This window comes from Rhea pennata, chromosome Z, assembly GCF_028389875.1.
Source record: "Rhea pennata isolate bPtePen1 chromosome Z, bPtePen1.pri, whole genome shotgun sequence".
Taxonomy (NCBI): domain Eukaryota; kingdom Metazoa; phylum Chordata; class Aves; order Rheiformes; family Rheidae; genus Rhea; species Rhea pennata.
The window spans coordinates 26,802,477-26,817,237 of record NC_084702.1 but is presented as its reverse complement, the minus strand read 5'-3'; the positions used below and the strand labels follow the sequence as shown (position 1 = coordinate 26,817,237).

General features: G+C 41.7%; 1 protein-coding gene across 1 annotated transcript in view; it reads left to right on the top strand.

The window, feature by feature from the left end:
- The first annotated feature begins 5,371 nt into the window (after positions 1-5,371).
- LOC134153153 (guanine nucleotide-binding protein G(q) subunit alpha) overlaps positions 5,372-14,761 on the top strand; it is a 129,489-nt gene continuing 120,099 nt past the window's right edge. Inside the window, exon 1 of the mRNA XM_062599039.1 lies at positions 5,372-5,862. Coding sequence (XP_062455023.1) covers positions 5,727-5,862 — 136 coding nt within the window. The 5' untranslated portion in view covers positions 5,372-5,726. The remainder of the gene's footprint in view (positions 5,863-14,761) is intronic.

Here is a 14,761-nt window from a genome sequence, read left to right as displayed (position 1 = left end):
ATTTTTGCAGTTAGATATACTACATTCTGTGCTATAAGTACTTGATCACAGCTGGAACTCTTGGCTTACATTGAAATACACATACATTCAAAAAAATCACCTATACCTACTGCATATACGTGTTTAGATAAGGCATAGGTCAGATGTTTTAACTTTGGAAATGATAACAATGCAAGACAGTAATTCTCTCATCTTACATACTAACCTGAAGAGTAATATTGGCATGCCTTGATCCGGGTTTAATCTTTCATTATACATTTGCCCTCAGCAGCCATCTCACACACGGAGCGGCTGCCCAGGCGCCATCTCCCCGCCACGGCCCGCTGCCCTCGGCGGCCATCTCACACACGGAGCGGCCGTCCAGGCATCATCTCCCCGCCACGGCCCGCTGCCCTCGGCAGCCATCTCACACATGGATCCCTGCACCAGGCCTCTGCGGCCCTCTAAGCTCTCAGGTTGCCTTGGCACCTTCCCTTTGTATCACCTTCTCTCTGCACTCTCCAGGCAGAGTGACAAGAAATTGTAGATGTGACTTGATACCACCAAGACCTCAAGCGAACACCATTCAGCAGAGGTTTCAGATGAGAAATACCAGGCCACAATGAGAGGGTTAAAAAAGATTTTCCCTGCGCTCCCAGGCATGGGACTTGCCAGGTTTCTGGAAGCAGCCAATGTGGCACAGTGAGCCGAAGATGGCGACGTGCCCCCGTGGGGTGCCCGGGGCTGACCCGGCGTGGTGATGCGTGGCGAAAGCCGGCGGGGAGCACAGGAGAAGGAACCTGCCTGCGCTCACGACCAGCAGCGGTAAGGAGGACATCGTTAGGGCTCCTGCAGCGAGGGACGGCGGGGAACGTTACCGTTCCCGGTTCGGGGTAGGGCGGGGGACGGCCAGGCCAGGCCAGGCCGGGCGCCCCTTCCCGCCGGCAGGTGGCGCCGCCGCTGCGCCGCCGGGGCGCGGCGCCGCCGCCTGGGCCGCCCCCGCGGGGAGCGGGGCTCCCTCTTGCCCGCGGAGCAGGGGGCGGCGGGCGGGAGCGCGGCGGCGCCCGCGCAGCCACGTCGGGAATGCCCCGCAGGTCCTGGGCAGATGCTTCGAAGGGTCTCAGGGAGGGGCGTTGCAGCAGGGCTTCTTCGGTCAGGCAGCTCTTCCGTTAGTTTTTGCACACACGCGCGTGTATAATACATGCACGCACACGCAAGCTTGCCGCCTTTCGCATGGTCTGCATAGGCAGAAGGATGGGCAGCATGCGGCGCGGCCCACTGAATCCAGCTCCACACGCAACGAGTAACTGCGCCTGTATGCCTGCTTGGATAGCTAGTCCCTTTCTGAAAGCTCCTCTTGCAGGCATTTTATTTTCGTTTCTGTGTCGCACCATCGAGGTGGGATTGGCATTACCATCAATTGAGCCTTGTGATGGGGCCATCAGAATTAATCAGGGTTCCCACTGGAATTTTGTGTGCTTTGGCAAATACCTGAAACTAGATGTTATTAAAGGCAATTTGTAAAATAATAAAAAATAAAAGGAATATCTGGTATGTAGGACTGCAATGGAAAAAGAACACAAAATTCTGAGGCCAATCATAATCTGCTACATTATAATATCATATGCATGGTATGTATAGCAACAGTGTTAAACATACCACAATTTTCTACAGATCACTCCCCCACATCCCAGTATGGATAGAAACAAAATTAGCAGGGCCAAGAGAGCATATGAGGAATACTGAATAATTCTCATACTTCTTCAGATATAAGTCATCAAAAGGACCACGTGGCATGCAAATTGGTACAGAAAAAGACAATAATAAAAATGACAGAAATATTTCACAAAAATCAAATAAATGAATACTTTATTCATTACTTCGTATTGGAGGACCCTAGTAGACAGATATTACTTTGAAATAAATGACATTGAGGAACTCTTAGAAGGTGATTTGTCAAAACAACACATACTGGAACAAGCTGATTATTTCAGTTGAATGAAATTGCAAATATTAGATGTTATTAATACTAGACAACTAGAAGATACAATTTGTTCTTTTAAAAAAGTGGATTAGGAAGCCATACTGTAAGGATAATTTGCTCTACTCAGATATACTGGTGGCCTCTAAATTAACTCTAAGTACTGAAAAACGAGACTAAGATGTAAGTGTGCATTGCAATGTGAAAACATCCTAATGCACAATGGCAATCAAAAAGTACTTGTAAAATATTCCAGTAGTTAATATGGGATACTTAAAAACAATGAAAATCCTACAATGTTGTTAAATGATCTGCTTTACTGTCATGTGAGTACTAAGTTCAGAAGTATTTGGAGGCTGTCAAAACATCACAAAAAATGTATCGCAACAGAGATATGTCAGACAGAATGACAATAAATATCTTCAGGCATATGGAAAGAAGAAATTAAAAATTTGGATTGATTAGTGCAAAGAATGGTACAAACATGATAAAATAGTGCTGATTACCCAATCTTTGTTGGCTCACAAGCAAGAATATTGGAGATACAGCATGTTTAGTATCATATTTTGCTCTGTCAGTCTCACTTTTAACTTTCTAATTTCCTGTGGTAGTGAGCAGCATGAAAATGTCTCACAGGCAACAAGTTGCTATGAGCTATGCACTGGAGACTACTTAGAGGAATATGTGAAATTATTAATGTTATAGGGAGGGTTTATCAGGAAGTATCTGTACAGGGTTAGGTAACAGTATGGGTAATATCTATGGATAATGATTATCTGTATGGGTAACAATCATACTGATAATTATTATAATAAAATATTTATTAAGGATGTTTCACGTTTCAAAACAAAAGCCAACCATTATGGAGATTAGGGCTGGAAAGAAATTTCCTCACAGGTTTATTATTTCATAATCATCCATTATGGGGGTTCTTCTGACTTCTAGTAAGACTAAAAGCAAATGGATAAAGCAGGGTGTAATTACTATCAAGTGATGCTGTATTCGAGACTAGACAGCTTATCCATTAAAAATCTGAAGATACTTACTCAGTAGTGATTTTGAATCCAATGCTGTCAACAGGAGTGGTACACAGAGATTAAATTTACAGTCACAGAGGTGTCTTTTCTCATTAAAAATGCAAAATTAAATTACTATTTTGCAATTGAGGTACACATAGCATTCATGCCTTCAGCACTCAGCATATGAAAGAGTTGCTTAAAGACAGCTGAGTCAGACTTCATCTACTGGGGATGGTTACGGTATTTTTTAGGTATATGTTTTTTTACAGGACTACTGCACCCCCAATTCGTGGAGGAATTTTTATCAGTTGACCTGTATGTTGCAGATTCATTGACTCTTTCATTTCCTTTCTTTAGACTGGATCCCAGATGCTTTTTGCTGTGGACTTGAACTCTGCAATAGCATCTTGGGCATGAAACAATTGCATATCAATTGATTATTTCTTGTAACCTACACCACATATCCATTCTTATATTTTTAGTCTCCAACTTTTTGAAGGAATTTTTGGTATGTTGAAAATTTATCTCATGAAGAAAAATCATTTTTCCCATTGATTACTTACTCACATTTTTACATGTCTTATCTGTAATTCCAAGTAGAAAAATCTTCATTGCTGAATTTAATATTAACACAAAAACTTAGGACCACAAGATAGACAGACAAATACACATATAAACATTATAAAATCAAATAAATAGAGAAGATGCTTCTACAGACAGGTAGTTTTGATTAATAAATAATATTACAGAATTTAGCCTAAAATTTACATACTAGCTTACTGGAATAAAGAAACATAAAAGCATTCCAAATTGTATTAACTGTTATTAAAAAAGCTAAACAGATCTAAGCAGAAATCATTCATTTACATTTTTTGTGCTCTAAAAATTGATGAAAATTATCATCTAATTACATTTTTGATTTTAATGTCCTGTTAGTCTGATATCTTATGATGGATATTTAGTTCATACTGTCAGTCTATACAAGCAGTTTTAAGCAAGCAACTGTCAAAACAGAGGAGAACAGAGGTGGAAGAGGACATCCCATGTGAAGCTAGAAGATGGGGAATGATGTGCCAATTTTCTAACCTGATGGACTACTGTGACTTTCCTGCAAGATTTCACAACATTCCCAGACACAGTTAATGTGGAGGTGGGAAAAGGTGGAAAGGTGGAAACTTCATGAAGAATGAATCCATGAAACTAGACCTTTAATCATTACACAAATAGTGTGCCATCCGTGTAGGACTGAAGGCATGCTGGTCTGGCATTGGGAAGAGAGATGGCAGCTAAATGTTTTGGCTGAATAAAGATCACAGCAGAATATAAAATACAAGACATTGATTCCTTTAAATGACAAAATACTGTGTTCTAGCAAGGAAGGGAAGGCTCCTACTGGTTTTATTTGTTGTAACCACTAGGAAACATCTTTTGTTTTCTTCAGTGTATGGCAGAAACTATTCCGGCATATTTTTCAGGCTTACTGGCCTAAGAAGTTACCCATTTCTAGCACGTTTTTACCCCCCACCTTACACTCTAATTCCTGGCTGAAAGTGGAGAAGGCACACCTCCCCTCGCGTAAAGACTCGCACTTCCCCCGAAACCAAAGTCAGCGCTGCAGTGAGGAGAATGCCAGGGCACTCCGAAAACGGGAACTATCGACTGTCAAAATGAAGCAAAAGCAGATAAAGCGTGCAGCATCAAAAAAAAAAAAAAAAAAGAAAAAAGAAAAAAGAAAAAAGAAAGCTGCTCTGCGGAAACACAAAACCCCTCTGCCCTACAGGACAAATAAATAAATAAGTGAGAAGGCTGCCGTTCCTCGCGGCCATTTGGTGCGCGGAGCCGCCCGCCCGGCTCCCCGCGGCAGCGGCGGCTCCCGGGCCAGGCCCGGCCGGGCCGCGGGGGCGGCGCCCGGGGGCGCGCGGCTCGGCGCCCCGCCGCCCCCCGGCTGCCGCCCGGCTCCCCGCGGCGGCGGCGGCGGCAGTGGCGGCGGCAGAGCCGCGCCGCCATATTCCCGCCTCGCCACACCCGCGGGGCCGCGACGCTGAGAAGCCCGGCGAGCCGCGGCCGCGCCGTGCGCGCCCCACACGCCGCCTGCCCGCTCGGCCTCGCCGGCGGCGCCCGCTCCGGCCGCCGCTCGCTCTCCCTTACTCTTGGGGCCGGGCCGGGCCAGGTCGAGCCGGCACTGCCAGAGGGGCGAAGGGCTCCACGGCGAGGCGGGAGCCGCGCCGTGGCGCCGGGGCGGGGGATGCGCGCGCGGAGGCGGGAAGGCAGCGGCGGCCGTTAGCGCCTCGGCGGGGGCGAGGGCGAGGGCGGGCTGGGCTGGGCTGGGCAGGGCGCAGCGCCGCGCCGCGGGGGTGTCGCTCGGCGGGGCCGCGGCGGCGGAGGGCGGCGGCGGAGGGCGCGGGACGGCTGCGCTCGCCGCGGTAGCGCTGCTGCGGCCGCGGCTGCTGCGGCGGCGGATGTTTCCATGTTGCGCGGCGCATGATTTAGAGGAGAGGAGGAGCTGGAAGCGGCGGGCGCCAGAGGCGGAGGCGATCCGCGCCGCCGCGGGCCCGGTGTCTTTCTCCTCGCCGTGCGCGGCATCGGGGGAGCTGCCCGTGCCTGCCCTGCGGTGCCGGGGCGGCGGCTGGCGGGCCGAGAGCTCCCGTGTCTCCCGGGGCCGGCGCTGCGGCGGCGGCGGCGGCGGGGTGTGTGTGTGCGTGCGTTTTTAGGGGGGGTGGGGGCCGCGCCTGAGCCAGTTAGGAAGAATGACTCTGGAGTCCATCATGGCGTGCTGCCTGAGCGAGGAAGCCAAGGAAGCGCGGCGGATCAACGACGAGATCGAGCGGCAGCTGCGCCGCGACAAGCGCGACGCCCGCCGCGAGCTGAAGCTGCTGCTGCTGGGTGAGTGCGGGCCGCCGCCCGGCCCGGCGCGGCCCGGCGCAGCCCGGCGCGGCTCGGCGCGGCCGTCGGGGGGCTCCGCGGCGGGGCTGCTGTGGCCTTCGCCGATGGAGCGGGGGCGCCCGGGGCGGCGGCCGGGCGGGAGCGCGGCGGATTAACGGGGGGCTGGCGGGGGGAGGGGGAGGGTCCCTTCCCTTTGCGGCGTGATGGTGACAGGCTTTAATATCCGCATTGTTCCGCGAGCGCTGGGAAGGCTCGCTGGTTGCTGCCCCTTTTATTATTATTTATTTTTATTGTGATTTTTTACCTCCTGAGGTAGACTGGGATGAGGGGCTTATGCTCAGGTTGTACATCGATTAAAAAAAAGAAAAGAAAAAAAGGAGAAAGTGTAAAAAAACCCAGATGCACGCACAAAGCTGAAGAGTAGCCTGAAGTGTGCTGGAGGATGACAGGGTCTTTAATGCCTTCGGCATCCACCCACCGGCTAGGAAATACGATTTATCGTACGGTTCCTCCTTAATTATAAACGGAGCACTGTTGTTTTGGAACTACAGGTGTGCAAAGGCAGCGTTTATCTAATAAAAGTTTGGCTTATTTTAGCATAAGCCTTTTTAATTGAAATTATGTTTGTCCGTATCGAATGTGCTCTGCTCTGCCGTGTGGTTCCTGTGGTAATTCAGCTCGTGCCTTGGACTCGCAGGCCTTGAAATATGTCTGCACCAGTGTCTGGAGTGGGGGTGATCCAAGTGAACATGAGCTCTTTATGCCAAGGATTTTTGTCTCGTGTCGCGTATACGAAAGTAGTCCTTCTATACTGGGAGGTAAACTGCCTTTTTCCATGAGGTAATGAGAGTTGAACAGTCAGAATTTCGTTGAATGCTTGCTTATGGATATGTTATTCTCTGCCGTAAATAATACGGGTTGTCTTCCGTATGTAGAGAAAGGTGTTGGGATTCTTCACTGGTGTGAAAAAGGAGTGGTGGAAACTATAGATACACTACCACTGATAACGTTCAGTCTCATTTTGCCCTAATTTTGGTTGGTGGAAGCGCATGTTTGTGAGTATTTCAGAATCTAAAAAGAAGATAAAATAGGGGATATAGAGCTTGTATTTGCTTAATTTTATAAATATTCAAGTATAATTATTTAATTACGTACCTCTGCTTCAGGACAGGCAGTTGGCATATTATTCAGGTCCAAATTGTTTCTGCATTTCTCTCATTTTCTTGCAGTAATGATAGAGGTTTCTCCCAAGTTTGGGGGGAGGATGGAAGAACCACACCGTATGAAATCTAGTATATACCACTCAGAGAAGGAATTCAGAGGTTCATTTCTGTGATCAGTAATGCAGAGCTTGCATTGCTTTATAGGATCCACCCACTGGCAACATTAAGTGTTTGGATAGGTATTGGTAGGTTGGGGCCCAATTGTGACATTACTTTAGACCAAATGAAATGTGGTGACCTCAGAGAGAATAGAGAAGATGCCATCAATTAGAGATCTTTGGAGAAAATTCACTGAGTGCTTGTATGAAAGTTTTTTTTGTGTATATGACAATACATAAACCAAGAGTTTTGCTATACTTAAGGTGTAAGCACAATGGACTTGAAACCAAGAGAGGTAAATGTTCTGCTTCATGATTAATAGCATACCTGTATTTGTGTAGTGAAACTAGTACAGAAATTGTTGTTGTGTACACATTTTTTCGTATTGTACTTCGTCAACCTCAGTAATAAATTTGACTAAAAGTGTTTGTGCATGTGCAGCTGTTTGGATTAACACTTAATGATCTCATCTTGTAAAATGGAGTATAGTGGTGAACTACAGTTGAAGTTGTGGGGGTGAGTAGAGATTCACATTTTGATTTATAAACAAATTTAGAGGAAAACTTTTGTTTTTATTAGCAGGTTTATTTTAGATATCTGACAGCGCTTTCCTCCCCCCCTGCCCCCACCTCTCACTACTTCCCAAACATAGTCAGCTGTTCAGTTCTTAAGTTTATGCTGTTTGTGTGGTTCATTTGTATTGTTATAAACAGACAAAACCAGTTTAACAATAGGAACATAGTCACTGAAAATGGGAAGACAAATGATGTCTCACTTTGGTGAAGTTTTTTTAATCAACTACAAGTTAGTGTCCCATTACATGTATTTCTCTTCAAAATTTGAAGTAGTAGTGTTGCTTAATTTTGTTTTGTTCAAACATTTGGAAAACTTTTCAGAAGTGCCAAATTCTCAGTCTTACTTTGAAAAGTGTTGCAAGACTTATAAGCCTGAGTGGGTTAAAGGTTTCTGAGCATGGGATGTAAGGTATGTCCTTTTCATCATAAGGAGAGCAGCAGCATAGCTTAAGCTGAGCCATGTTAATTGACCATGCAGACTCCTTGAACTTGTTGCAAATGTAAAGTAAAAGGTTTAAATTTAAAAGGTTTTAAGGAACAAATGAGCATGTGTATGCCGGACTTTTTTTCTTATTTAAAACTTAGACAAACATACAAATGAAGCAAATACATTAAAGCAGAAAAAAAGATTTACTAGGTCACAATTCGTAGAAATTATAGTGCTTCCTTGAAAAATGAAATTGTTTTTTTCTGAGTTCTATAGGAAGTGTTTGCTGTGTGACACTGTGATGTGTGCACCCTTCTTGTCTATTAATAATTGTATCTTTTTACTCCTCGTGTGATCAAAGAGTATGAAATATTATTAGTGTGTTCTGGAAAACTTAAATTGCATTGTAAGATTATTTTTGAAGATTAGCTTAAAAATAAACCTTCTCTGTGATTAGATAGAAAAATACCACTTTTGGGATCCTGTTCTGATCTGTTCTAAGAATTAGGCAAAATATTATTATTTTTAACTATTGTAACTCTAAAAAGCGAGATCTCAGAAATATGTATTGAAATGTATTACAAATATATACTAGTAGTTCTGCTAGCACAACCTGCCTGTAATGTTTAAGGCATATGGGAACAAATTCAATCTTCCACTGAATTTGGTTTTAATCTCATATATTTTCCAAATTCTTCTGGATTTCATTACTACTGAGTACTGTGTTAAGCTCTAGGGAACACAGTCATAGAGTTTTTAAGTTGTTTATATCTACTCCTTGTTGGCTGTTAGCTGTAAAATACTTATTTTTATTAGGAAAAAAAGAGATATTTTTAATGTTTTTATTGTTATATGCTAGACAAAATGTACAGTATTGTTTGCTTATGTTTCAAGCTTCTATGTACATTTTCTCTTTTTAAGTAGTAAGAACCATGTGCTCCAGCTGTTCTATATATATCATTTTGACTGTCATACGTGGAAATTTTTGCCTAGTCTTGGAAAGCAGTTTTGGGCCTCCGTGACAGATTGTAGCCATAAAGCTTCACAACTGGATGTACTCTACCTGTTCATGGGCATATATTTATGTTATACATTATTTTCTCAGCAGGAAGTGCTGTAAGTACCTAAGAAAATAAACTAGCTATATCTGGCTAGCTATGTCATATACCTGTAAACCTTGGCCAAATTAAGTATTGAAGAGCCTGACAGTGTGTTTGCTATTTTGCATCATGTTTGCTGGTGTTGTGGCATGCACAAACATGGTTCTTAAGGGGTGAGTGTTCTTTACATTAGAGATAGCAAATGTGTTAGTGAAGCGACATGTCAGATATGAGTGTCCTTTCATTCCCTGTACATTACCAAAGGAAACAGGTGGAAGATAAGCCATTTGAGCATTAATTGCAACCAGAGTTCGTGAGAACTCTTTTGAATCATTAGACACCTTCTGAATACTAGGTAAACCTACAGGATATATATGCATTTATTTGCTTATACTGTATGAGATGAATTAAAGATTCACGTGCAGAACTCAGTGAATTAGCAAAGGCTTGGATTTTCTTTAGAAATTGGAAGAGGAAGTAGGCCCATTAAGCCAACAATGGATTACACTGATTTTATGTAATGAGAGAAACAAGCACGCTTCCTTGTTTTTCATGTAATTTAACTGCTGCATATGGTTTATTAAAATAGAACAGGACAGAGTGGCAATTTCTCACAGAAGATACTGCAGTAAAACTCTGCTGGTATGCTATTGCTCAGATATATGTCTTGGAATATGAATGCATTATAATGAGAATTCTAAAAAGTTACACATAAGTGAATTTCCTGTTTATATATACATTGACTAGCTCTTGCAGCTTTGACCATACGTTCGTTTGTTTGTTTGTTTGTTTTTCCACTGGATATTTATTTCAGTTACTAAACTGTTTAGAGACTAATTTGGGGGATGTACAAATTTGACTAGCCAAACAGGCCAAATAACAGAAATGTTGAATATTAAATACACATACTGTCTGTTAGCTTTATTCATCTTGGAAGTCATGTCTCAGACAATAGTTTCTGTTACAGCCAAATCCGTTCAAAATTGTTTGAAGAAAAGTGTATACAATACGTGCAAGCATAATGTAAGGAAAGTGGTGTAATGATCAAAAACTTGCTGTTGTATCCATTTCAGTGCTTTTATCTTCAGAAGAGTAGCATTTAGCATAAAGGTTCAAGTGCACCTTCCAGTATGTTAAGATACCTGTTTTTCTGCAATGAAGCCCTTAACTGTGCTTGAAGAGAAATGACATGGTTGTATTCCTGTGTATTTTTAGTAGCTGCTTTGCAGCTTTGTCTCAGTTTCCTTAACTGCAAAATAAGGATGATAAACCATGAGACACTTATGTACCTATTACTGATTAAAACTATGTTCAGCATGAAAATCATTAATGCAAAAATGCTGCATGTTGTTAAGAACAGGTTAAACAAGGAGTTGAAATCAATTTCAGGTCTGCATCTGTGCCCAAGTCCTCTGTAAAATTTTGCTGGTTTTTTTACAATCTGGTTTTGTTATTTGGTTTAATCTTTCCCTGCTGTATTCTGAAATACCTATGGAAATAGTCAGTCTCCTCTATTTATATAAGTAGAAATGCCGTTTGGTTATGTGCAAAAATTTAAAATGATCGTATTGGGCAATATATTCTAACTGACTATTTTCTTTACTCTTCATTAAATCAGAAAATTTACTATTTTGAAACAGAACTATAACCTTTTCTTATTATTTTGTTGTCTTGTATAACAAGAACTTACTATCCTTTCTTATACTCACAGTGAACACTTTAAAGTACTTTTAAGCAATTACTATAGCATATATTTACAATTAGGAAATAAGCAGATATTTAATATGCATCCAGATGTCTATTGTAACTGTATCAGTAAATATCTCTTACTCCGGAGAAGCTGCTTCTAAGTACACATAACTTAATTCTAGATGTGAGACACTGCTATATTCCAGCATATATAGGTATATATGTCTTAAAAATGTAAGTGACTGTTTTTGAGAAAACATGATTTGTGATCTTGATATCTGTGCGATATCACTCATCCGTCACTAAGGAGTATTTTGTTTTCAGCCTTTACAATGGATTTTTGGTTTTGATTTTCCTTCTTTATAGGAATGATCTGCTCCCACTGAAGTTAATAGGAATTAGCTTAGATCCTGAAAAGTCAAAGAATTCTGACTAAGTTCATTTTATTTGTATGTCAAAGAGCCAGGGGACCCCAAATTTTACCTCACATTAAAGGGCGTAATATTGAATTAGTAGCAGAGGGGAAAGAATATGCTGAATGGAAGAATCTGTTGAGAAGGGACATCCAAGTATATGCGGCAACATTAAGAAATAATAATTCTGCTTTATGAACTCCTTCAAATTATCTTTGTTGGTGTGTAATGACAATGGCAATTTCGTAAGGGAAAGGATTTCTTTTGAAGTAATATGCCAACCTGTGCAAAATTAATCCCAGGAAGGTATGAAATAGCATTATAAAGTAGACGTGTCTTAATAGTAATTGATTCTGTTGCAATAACAGAATGCTATAAACACTGAGCATTTTTTCTTGCTCTGCTAAATGGAATAATGCTCAGAAAAGATCTTTTCTCACACTTGAACACTACTATGTATGACCAGCTGTTACTAATAACTGTATGGGAAATTTTTCAACATTCACCTTTTATTTGCTTTACTCATAAAAAGTCTGACTGACAAGAAGCAAGAGCAAGAAAGCAATAGAAAAAGCAAGGAAGGGCTTGAACGTAGGAAATACTAGGAAGCCGTATATGCAGTATTTGGAGGATGTAATGAATGCATGAAGGAAGTAAGTATGCAGCAGGCTCTAAGTGTTGTGTTAACCCTGTGCAAAGAAATTAGGTGCATTAATATTGAAGGGCATGAGTCTAAGTGACACCACAGTTTTGAAAGTTTTAGGAGTTACTGAGGAAGATCCAGGAAGAGCACAAATGTTTTTTTATCAAGCTAAATTAAAGATTAGACCTTACATGTTCTGAAAGCACACTGTTCTCACCAATAAGTAGTGTTGATATAGAAACTAAACTGAAGGTTGATTGTCTACAGATTATATATCCTTTGTGGATGCTTAAAGGACAAATTACGTAGAATAATCAAACTCTTTAATATGCAGGCTATGTTTCGTGGTTAGAGCTGTGTCACAGAACTCTTGCATGGTTGTAGTTGCCAGCAGAAGAGTGCTATTGTTTTCTTTGCTTATGCATTTGAGCAGGTAGTGTGGCTACACCAGAAAACCAATGTGCCCCCCACCAGGCCCTCCAAAAAAACAGAAGAACCCCAACATCCTCTTCCCCAAATCCCCCCACCAAACAGAAGATTCCTCCTTTGGTCCATTTGAGCAGAATCATCCAACAAACCGCTGATAGGAACTATATGGCTTAGATAAGCCCCATTGTGGTTTTTTTAGCTTTTCTTTGTGCAGCGAGGAGGAGATGTTTCATATGTGCACACAGTGAATAAAGCCGTAGGATTTCAGGAAATTCTTGAAAATGGAAACAGTGAATATAAGAATGAAGTGAAAAGAAAGGAGAGACTGTATCACTATTGTCTTTGTACATCTGGCTATGTATTGGCACTTTCTTCTCAGAATTGAGTTACTGATGAGTTAGCTGACCTCCTCTACATGTGAAAGAAGCATCTGTTAGGAATGGGACTGGCATCTCAGAGCAAATAGGTAGATTAAGTATCTTCCCAAGATCCTGCCCAGATCAATTATCTATGCCTTTTGTATAGAAAATTCTATCTAGAAAAATGCCGTGGTTATTGTTGTTGAAATGCTTTAGGATTCACCTCCAGTCATCAAGAGCCCACTGCAGGAGAGTTTGCTTTTTCTTGGGGGGAAACTGTGAAAAGAGTAGTTGGCATTTGAAATATACCTTATTTTTCCTTTCTTTTTCTAAAAACTTACCTCCTCTACAAAGAGATCAGTGCAGTTAGATCTTTAACTCTTTTTGAGGTTAATTAAGAATAAAGCTCTAATCATGGTGAGTATCACCAAACATGGATCATAAGTCTTCTGCATGAGTTTAACCAAATTCAAATTAAATCCTAGATAAGAGCTCAAGGTAATCATTCTGTAGGGGTACCACATAGTCAGATGTAGTGGAATCTGTGATGGGTTGTATCCCTTTCCTTAGGAGTCTGGAGTTTATAAGTTACTGTTCTAGTTAAGATACAGCTATAATCTCAACCAGACAAGTCATCTTGCTGTTCATGATTTTATAAACTGAGGTACTATGTTTAGAAAGCTGGTTTAGGTACATAACAAAATTTTGCATTAGAAGAAATGTTTTAAACTTCACAGGATTTGCTTTAACTTGCCTTGTTGCATAGTCATGTTTGTATGGCTGTCATAGTACCTGAGCATGTGTTTGCTGGCTGCCAGGGCACTGCTTACTGGCACTTGGCTAGTTCATTGCTCTACCAGCTGCAAACTCAAATGCAACATGATCAACTTTGGCAAGAATCCTTGTACTGAGTGAGAACATTTATGTAAGTTAAGGGAAACTGCTTTTCTGTCCTTGTTCTATAAACCCATCATGGGCGAGTTTTTAACTATTAAGTCTTTAATCTTTGATTTTGTTAATTCTCTTGCTTGTATTAGAGAATGTTGGAAAAGAACGTCTAAGCTATTCCAACCCACATTCTGGGTAAATGGGTATTAGCCAGAAAGTCAAACAGAAGGTTTCCTTAGCAGCAACTACTAACTTAAAAGGCTAGAAAAACTCAAATGCATAAATGATGGAAAGATGCCATCATTCCTGGTGCTGTTAAGGAACCTATCAGGCTTGGAAAACTTAGGATCAAATATGGGACACTCATTTTACTCTGATACTGGATTTGCTAAGCAGACTGTGTTGCACTTCATCTCATAGACTGGAGAAGTACTAGTAACAAAAAGTAAATGCTGAGAAATGAGGGAATGTCTCATGTATCTTTAGAAGGTTGCTGTATTGCCATCCAGATACTTGAATGATTTGGTGTTTGTTCTTCTGCAGTGTGTTGTCTAGATAGAGTTGAAAACAGCATTTTTGCTGGTAGTGAAAATCTTTCAAAAGTGATTTACAAAAAGGATCACTTTATTTCTTAGACACTTGTTACAAGCATAATTTGCTATAGTAAAACTCAGTTGGTCTTCTAGGAGAGAAAATAATATGGATACTTTTAATACTTTTTTTTTTCTTGCTGTGGAAAAAGCTCAAAAAATAAAACACATTCCTTCTGGTTCTATGTATATATTTAAACAGCTCTGATTAACTTTAATTTTACTTCTTTTTGTAATTTGTGTGTTTGTGACCAATCCTGGCACTTTGAAATATTTTCAGAGAGGATGGCAGTGTGTATGCCATTTTAATCTTTCCTGGTTTTGCTGATGCTTCCAGTTTTTATTAGGGCAGTTACAATTAATGCACCTCATCATTATTAACGAAGAAGAGATCACTAACTTATCTTGGAGCACAGGCCACCAAGCAGCTGTCTTGACTGACTTTTGAACACTGCTGACCTGGC